This window comes from Equus quagga, chromosome 5 (genome assembly GCF_021613505.1).
Source record: "Equus quagga isolate Etosha38 chromosome 5, UCLA_HA_Equagga_1.0, whole genome shotgun sequence".
Classification (NCBI taxonomy): Eukaryota; Metazoa; Chordata; class Mammalia; order Perissodactyla; family Equidae; genus Equus; species Equus quagga.
In genome coordinates, this window is record NC_060271.1 from 79,889,524 (window position 1) to 79,897,683 (window position 8,160).

The 8,160-nt window shown below is 57.2% G+C and overlaps 1 protein-coding gene across 2 annotated transcripts in view; it reads right to left on the bottom strand.

Moving 5' to 3' along the window:
• The window catches only part of ATP6V1B1 (ATPase H+ transporting V1 subunit B1), a 28,395-nt gene extending 21,781 nt beyond the window's left edge, over window positions 1-6,614 (bottom strand). For both annotated transcript variants that reach the window (XM_046662615.1, XM_046662614.1), the window contains exon 1: window positions 6,414-6,614. In XM_046662615.1, the coding sequence (XP_046518571.1) occupies window positions 6,414-6,531 (118 nt within the window). In that variant the 5' untranslated portion in view covers window positions 6,532-6,614. The remainder of the gene's footprint in view (window positions 1-6,413) is intronic.
• Window positions 6,615-8,160: the final 1,546 nt, after the last annotated feature.

Consider the following 8,160-nt stretch of genomic DNA (forward strand, 5'->3'; position numbering starts at 1 on the left):
CTGGGGTGTCCCTCACCCACAACCCTGGGTCCTTGTGAAGTGCTAATGTGACAACTGAGATGAAGGAACTTGGCAAGGCAGGGTGGGCAGGGCTGTCTGTGAAGTTGCTTGGTCACTCACAGGCTGGAAGGACCTCCGAGTCCAACCCTCCTTCTACAGGCAAGGAGAACAGGGCCCGGCACGTTGAAAAGCCTGGCCGAGCGCCACACTGCACACTTGGGGCAGGACAGGGGCCAGGACACCACCTTGTGCTTCCTTCCAGACCACATGGGCTCCCAGCCACTTACCCTGGTCCTTCCAAGCAAGCCTGGCTCCAAGCCTCTCCACGCCAAGGGAAATCAAAGGCCCCTAGCTCACGCCCTCTGCAGTTGAGGGGGAATACTCCTTATTTTTGTCCGATTTAAGTTCCTTTCTCCGAAACTTGGGCTAGGAAGACCTACCGGGCAAGGCGATCCTTGCATGGATATTTGCAAGGTTCTTCCAAGCTTAAGGCCTGTAGGGAAACTCAGGAACGGGAGGAGGGCACAAGAAGATAAGTTCTTCTTGGCTTAGGCTGGAGCAGGGGAACTCCCTCACCTTTCTGCCTTCAAACTATAGGCCCGTGTGCACCTGCGTCACCCTCTTCTTTCTCCTTCCTCGTGGGTTCCCACGGAGGAGGTGTCCCACCTTCCAGCCTTAGAGCTGACAGCTCCCTGGGGTGAAGAGTCAGCACCTTCCTCTCTCTGTGGTCTTCCCAGCAAAGAAGCTCTGGCATCTCCAATCTTAAAAGCCACTCCCTCAGCCCTTGTCCTTCTCCAATGGAGGGATGCCCGATTTCTTTCCTCCCTTTCACATCCCTGCTTCTCGAAAGCACGTCTCCATTGCTGTCTTCCCTTCCCACCTTCCATCCACACCCCACCCTCTCCAGTCTGGCTTCTCTCTAGGCCACCTCTGGCCTGCGCATTGCTGAATCCAAAGGGACTAGAGCCGGAGGTGCTCTCTCCCTCAGCTCCTGGGAGGCCCTGGCTCTGGGTGCACCACTCTACCCCGTACCCCCGGCCTCGGCGGCTCCTCAGCCTATTTTGAGGCCCCTTGGATAATGGAGGGCCCCAGAGCTGAGACCTGGCTCTTGACTTCTCACTCTCCTTCCCCTGGATGATCTGCTTCCCTTCCTTCCCTCCTCCCTCCCTCTCTTTAAGTATATTTATCAGATCCTTCTAGGTACCAAGCTAGGCAAATAAAGGTAGCAAATAAAATGTGGAGCCAAAGTTTAAACGAGGGGATAAGGAGGAAACAATTTAACTACAAACTGCAGTAGGTGCTATGAAGGGAAAGAACAGGGTGGATGAGTGAGAACGGGCGGGAGGACCAGACTGGGTGGCCAGGGAGGAAGCACCTTGCAAGGAGTGCCTCTTCAAGGTCAGTTGGAGTCACCCAGCCAGCCCCCAGAGAGCTGGGCAAGGGGCATATCTGGCAGAGGTGAGGAGGCCCAAGGGTGAGAAAGCACTTGGCGCCTTTGGGGGACAGTAAGAAGGGCAGTGCGGCTGGTGTGCAGAGGCTCGCTCTGGGGCGCAGGAGGACACTCAGCCCAATGAGACATGCGGGCAGGGATGTCTGCGATGTTCACGGCTGAATCCCACCTCTGAGGATGATGCCGGCATAGGGTAGTGTGAAAGATGACAGGAGTGGAGCCATATTAAAAGAGAGCTGGAGCAGCCGTTCCAGAGGGATTGCCTTGCACGTCTTGTTTTCTTTATCTTCCAAACTGGACCAAACCACTGACATTCCAAGAAGTCAATAAGGACAAGAATATCCTGTTTGTAAGGACTGATAAAACTAGACTTTGCTAATGACCAAATCGCTAACCAACCTATGAAGTACAAACATCCTGACCTCATCTAGCGCCGCTGAACTCTTCTGTAATACAACTCACCTCATCCTCCCTTTTCCCCATAAAAACCCTAAGCCCCTCTCCTGTAATGGAAACACGGTTTTGATTTCTACCTCAATCTGTGTCTTCCAAATTGCAATTCTAATTGCCCAAATAAATATCTGCTGTTCAAATTGTAGTGATTTTTCCTCTGTCGACAATAGACACTCAGTGAATATTTATTGGATGAATTATGGACAGGGTCCGCCTGGTCCCACCAGCTCATTCCCCTATGTCCCACATCAGGAGCCATGCGTGACCCCCACCTTCCCAGCCCCAAACCAAATGAGTGTCCTTTCGCCCAGTCTGAGGGCTTGCTCTCCTGGTTCCTGCCACTCCTGTGAAGACAGAGGGTGGAAAGGATGAGAGAGAGAATGCTCAGGGCTAAGGGGGGTGGTGGGCATAGGAAGACCCCAGTGAGGGAGGGCAGGGGACATCACCCTCTCCACCAAGAAGAAAAATCACTAAGCAGCCACGCACCCCTGCGCACGTGGCATTTTGATCAAATTCTCTGGATTTCTAGACCCTTGTGGGGCAGAGAAGAGCATGTGAGCCCAGCGGAGGGAGGATGGGGAAGCGGGGAGGAGGTGCTGGACCGCAAGAACGCGAATGAGCATGGGTGGAGAGCGCCGCGTTTTAAAAAGCCCCGGGAAGAGCTGGCATCTTGCTGACCCTGGAGGGAAAATACCAGACCAGCCAAAAGGGCTAAGATGGCAGAAGAAAGACGCAGGGTGGGTGGGCGTCTAGGGAGGTGGGGGAGGGGGAGGGGAGGGGCCCCCGAGGTCCCGAAAGCCCCGGGGAATCATCTCCAATTCCGCCTCCGCCTCCGGAGACAAGTCTTTCAACTTCCTCCCTTCGTTCACAGCCAGCTGCCCCCACTTCACAGCTTCTGCCACGTGAAAACCTCATTAACCCAACAGCCAACAACTCTACATTCGTGGGCGGGGGGCGCCCCAGGAGTCAGGGGAGTGATGATAGTGGTGGGCACAAAGAGGGGAGCAGACCCGCTGCCCCCTCACCCACCTTCCCAAGGAGGAGGGCCTTGTCTGGGGGGAGCCTAGGGGCGGGGGGCAAAGTGCTTGCCTGCAGCAGAACCAGGCCCCCCCTGGCTGCCAGCTTCTCAATTCCATGCCTCCCCCAGCCCAAGCCACACTGGGACCGGCATGAGGTCTCTAAGTCACCCGTCTGGTCTCATCTCACCACCATTATCTATAAGCCACCTTCCCAGGCTTCCAGCAAGCAGGGTGCCTGGCTCTAGGGGGGTTTGTAAATAGGTGCTAGATGAATACATCACTCCATGGTCTGGACCCTTCACTGTGGATAATTCATGCACGTGGCCAGTTAGGTCCACCTCAGGCTATTCATCCCTTCAAGGCCTCGCCCTTGACTGACTGCTGCAGCCCAACAGGGTCCTCTTCCCTCTGAAGTCCCACACGCTACAGGCTGGTACCTGAGAGGGCATCCTGCTCTCCAGCCGCTCTGTACCTTGAGGCGGATTGTGTCTCTCCCAGAGACACTAGGGCTCTGTGTCTCCCTGTCAGACTAGAGCATATCTTTTCCTGGAGGCTCTCTGGTTTGGACACAGCGAACTCGGCGGTTGAGCCACAAAGGTGTCCTTGACTGGAAGCCAGGCCTTTGTTTGTGCCCACCCCCAACTCTGATTGTGCCCATTGCGTGGAGTGGCAAACCAAGGCCCAGGAAGTCGGCTGGTTTCTCCTAGGGCATACCACAAATCAGGACAGTATCCTGGGCACTCAAGGTTGAGGGCCACTACCCCAGCCCTGGGACGCACCCTTCCATCCTGGAGATGTGAAGGGTTGGGAGGGTTGTGCTGGAGGCAGTGGCTGGACCGGAAGACCTCTGAGGGGCGCTCCTTCAGTGGGCCTTCCTGAGACTTTGCAGACACTCCCTCCAGCTGCTCTGTCCCCCCCACCCCATTGTCCTGGCTGACACTTCGGGTTGCACTTTGGGCAGCAGGCGGGTGGAGCCCCTCCCTGCCCCCATCTCCCCACCGCCTTCCCTGTCAAAGGCTCAGCAGGGCTCCAAGCAGCCCACTAATTAGGGCCGGGCCAGCCACACCTGCAGCGTCCTGGGAGAGGGCTGAGCCAGGCGCACCCAGGCGTGAGGCCAGGGTGGGGGCAAGCCAGGGCAGCAGGTCCCGAACCTCCTCCCTGATCCCCGCTGGAGGGATTAGGGGAGGGAGGGCAAGGGCTGGAAGCTGAGATGCTTAGAATCAGCCCAAGACCTTGCTGGGTGGAAGTCTCGCAGTGTAACCCCCCTCGCCTTTCAGTTGAGGAAACCGAGGCACTCGAGCCCCTGGGCGAGCTGACAAGGCTGCCAGCCTGTCCATCCTAGCCTTGGCTCATGCTGTGCAACAGCCTGCCCTGCCCCCCCCCCGCCCCTCACCCTAGCATCGTCTGACCAAATAAAGCTCCATGCCACCTTCTCTCCGTGGGGAGCAACTCTAGCTCCGAGGGAGGCAGAGGAGTCCCTTCTCCCCCAGGGTGGACATTGTTGGGGTCCCCTCCCCAGCCTGATTCCACCCAAGCCCCTCCTTTTGGGCCCATTCCTTCCCTCAGCCACTGCAGTGAAATCACCTTTACTGCCTCAGGCCTGTTCAGTTCGCCTCCTCCTCCAGGAAGGAAACCTTCTCCTAGACTCACACCCACCTATGGCTGAGCGAGCCCCTTGGTCCTCTGGTCCCCCAGCTCCCCGCCACCAAGGCTCTTTCAGTCTCTACCGCGCAGAGTCCCCAGGGAGGAGGCCAGGCTGGGGGAAGAGGGCAGAGAGGGACTCAGGAGTCCTGCCTCAGCATGCTGGGTGCAGTAGCTCTGGGGGGTCTCCAAGCCCTCCCTAGTCCACAGCCCACTATGCCCCCACAGGGAGAAAACTGCCCAGGGCCCTGAGAGAGAGCTGTAGGTGCAGAGGTGCACGGGGGAATCAAGCCTGCCCCTGGGTGAGAGTGTGTCCAGGCTGGGCTGGGGCGGGCCCCTGGGTGGACCCTGTGAGGATGCTGGTGTGCAGCAGAATCGAGGGCAGTGGTCTTTATCACTGCAGTGACATCTTTAACACAAGCATTGAGCAAAGCCCCGTGGGGCTCCCCTGCTCTGCCTCTTGTCTCTGGGTCAGCTGTTGGTGTGAACACACTTGCCTGGGTGGGGGCCACATGGAGCAACACACATGCAAACGTCGGGCACTGCCACCCGTGCTTCCAGCCAGGGTCAAACCTCCAGGGTGCGTCCCTTGGGCCAGGGCTTGTTGACTCTAAACAAGGGCCTGGCTGGGACGGAGCTGGAGAGAGGGAACAGTCAGCCCCCACAGTAGACCCAGCTCTCAGCTGCCCTCTCAGGTCACTCCCCTCCCCCACTGGACTGCAAGGAACTGCAGAGAGAGGGAGGGGTAGCTGGGCTAGGCCAACTTCTCCCCACACACAACCTGTTCAGAGCCTCTGGCCCTGCTTAGCTGGTGCCGGCCAGGCCAGTTTACTCCAGTGAGCTGGGCTGTCTGAGAATTCGAGAATTCACCAGGCCAGGGAGGGTGACCTTGGACAAGGAGAGATGGGGGGACTCCCTCTGGTCCGGGGGCCTTATTGGTCTCTCTATCCCAGACCTCTGGACTTGGCCCACCCCTGCAGGACTGGCACTCGAGCCACACCGGGGGATGGCGCCTGTACACTCCAGCCCCCATGGGCACAGGCACTCCCACACCTGGGTGCCAGGCTCTCGCTCTGCCCCCAGCTGTACCCACACAGACGTGTGATATCACCCGACCACACACTCACCCATGTTCTCCTCAGGAGTGTGCACACTCACACACGTGCACACACACACTTGCCCTCATGCTGAGCACACAAGCATGCACACACACTTATACATTTCCTACCTCTGATCACACACACACTCCCGCTGTCACATACAAATTCACACATATCCTCGCCCAAGTGAAGGTGGGAGCACCCACGCACCAAGACACATGTCTTCCTCTGGTTATATACACAGGACATGCGCCCACTGACGCGACACACACAGTGTCACATGCTTCCCCATCCTGAGAACATGCACGTACTCTGCATTGCCACACACATTCCCCAAGAACACTTGGTCATGCATTTCCTCATGCTGAGTGTTCTGGTGCACACACACACATAGCCCAAACACACACATTCTCACAGGAGCGTGTACACACACACACACACACACACACACAGGGGCAGTTGGGAGCTCTCTGGCCTTGGGGTCTTAGTGCAGGATCAGGGTGATGGCAGGGAGTTTCCGCGGTGACTCCCCTGCCCTTTCCTCTGGGGTAGCCTGGGCTGGGGATCCCCGTCCCTCCACCTGCAGAGATGGCCCCTTTTCCAGGCAGCCCGCTGCATCACTCCACTGGATCCAGAGCCCCCTAGGTCTCCCCAAGTCTCAGGTCCTCTTCTTTCCCTGAGGCTAAGAAGCAAGACCTGGGGACCCAAGCAGCTCATCCCACCCTCACGCTCTGGGGGGGTTGTACTCACTGACACGGGGACGGGTGATGTAGTTTCGAGTGACCGCCTGCATGTGCTCGCGGGCTGCGCCCAGGTCACAGCTCCTGATGGGGAGCCCACCAGGCCTACTGTCTACCTTCGTGGCCATGGTGAGGTGTCCGGCTGGGAGCCGAGTGCCTGAGCCTGCTGGTAGCAGGTCCAACACCTCAGGCTCAGCTGGAACTAGAGAGAGCTGACCAGCCAGCCCCGTGGCCACCCCTCCCCTCCCCTCCGCCCCCGAGTTGACTGTAAACAGGGAAAGCCGTGCTCTGGCTCTGGAGCTCTTCCAGATCTGGGAGCTGCCCTAGGCCACCTGGGAGCAGGAGGGTGGGGGAGGGAGGGGCAGAGGGGCGAGGCTGGCTTCTCTGACCTCTGCTCCTGGCTGTCCCTCCACCTGCAACCTGCAGCCACTGTGTACTCAGTTCTTCCTCCTGGAACCTCAGGTGCTCTCCCAGCCCTGCGCGCCTCAACACTCGTCCTGCTCTCCCCCCACACACCCAGGTTCTGGCAGGCTGCCCTCTCCTCAGGTCTTCTCCTCATTGTCCCCCAAGCTGCCCTCACCCTGCACCCCTCTCCTGGCCATACCTGGGTACTTCTTCCCCTGCACAATTCCATCATCATCTTTTTTTGAACATCTGTAGAGGGTTATTCTTGGGCCAGCTTCAGCGCCACCTCCTACAGGAAGCCTTCCCTGAACCCTACAGCACCCTGGATTCACCACACATCTGGTCTCTTTCCTATATCTCTTCCCCTTTTGGAGAGTTCTCTTTTGTTCCTGCCACTCAGCTCTGAGCCCCCACAAGCTGAGCCTGTGTGTCCTCCATCAGACTTGGGTTCCTTCAGCCTTTCTGTCTCACAATATTGAGAGCTCCCTAAGAACCAGGACAGGTCTCTGTTCATCTGATCTTAGGACCCTGTCTCAGCTTCTTATATTTCACCTCCAGGATCCGTGCTGCAGGCCTGCCCTGACATTTTCAGCCCAGGGCAGAAAGTACAAAGGAAGGAACCCCCTCTGAGCTGTGAGGCTAGAGGATGTGTCTGTTCCCCTAGGGCAGCAGTGTGGTACACGTCTGCCGGGCAAGGTGGGTGGACACTGGGTGGTGGCTAGTCCCGCCCAGCTCAGAGTCTGCCCCAGTCACCCCCATGCCTCATTCTAGACTCAGGATTTCCCTCGCAGCACCCACTCTGGGTGACTCAGGGCAGTCAGTGTGAAACCAAATATGTTTCCCAGAGCAGACCGGAGCAGACTGTGCTTGTCTTTTCTCCCCACAGAGTCAAAATCTCACCCTGCATCCTCTGGTCTCAGGACAAACATCAGGTCTTGGTCTCCGCTCTCACAAGTCCCATTTTTCCAAAGAATTCTCTTCGGGGGGAGGGGGGTGGGTGTGACTATGAAGAGGAGCACAGGGTAGACCTCTGTGGTGATCAGCAGTTCTGTATCTTGATTGTGGCGTTGGTGCCATGAATCTCACACAGGTGATAAAATGACATGGAACCTCATACACACGTGGTGCCAATGTCAATTTCCTGGTTTCAATGTTATGCGATAGTAGTTACGGAAGGTATAACAATTGGGGGAAACTGAGTGAAGGGTACACAGGATTTCTCTGGACTATCTTTGCAACTTCCTATACATCTACAATTATTGCAAAATGAAAAGTTAAATAAAAGCATCTTACTTGAGCAAAAAAATTTTTGAAGTGCTTCGTGTTGTAGTATTTGCGAGGGGTGGGTCCTC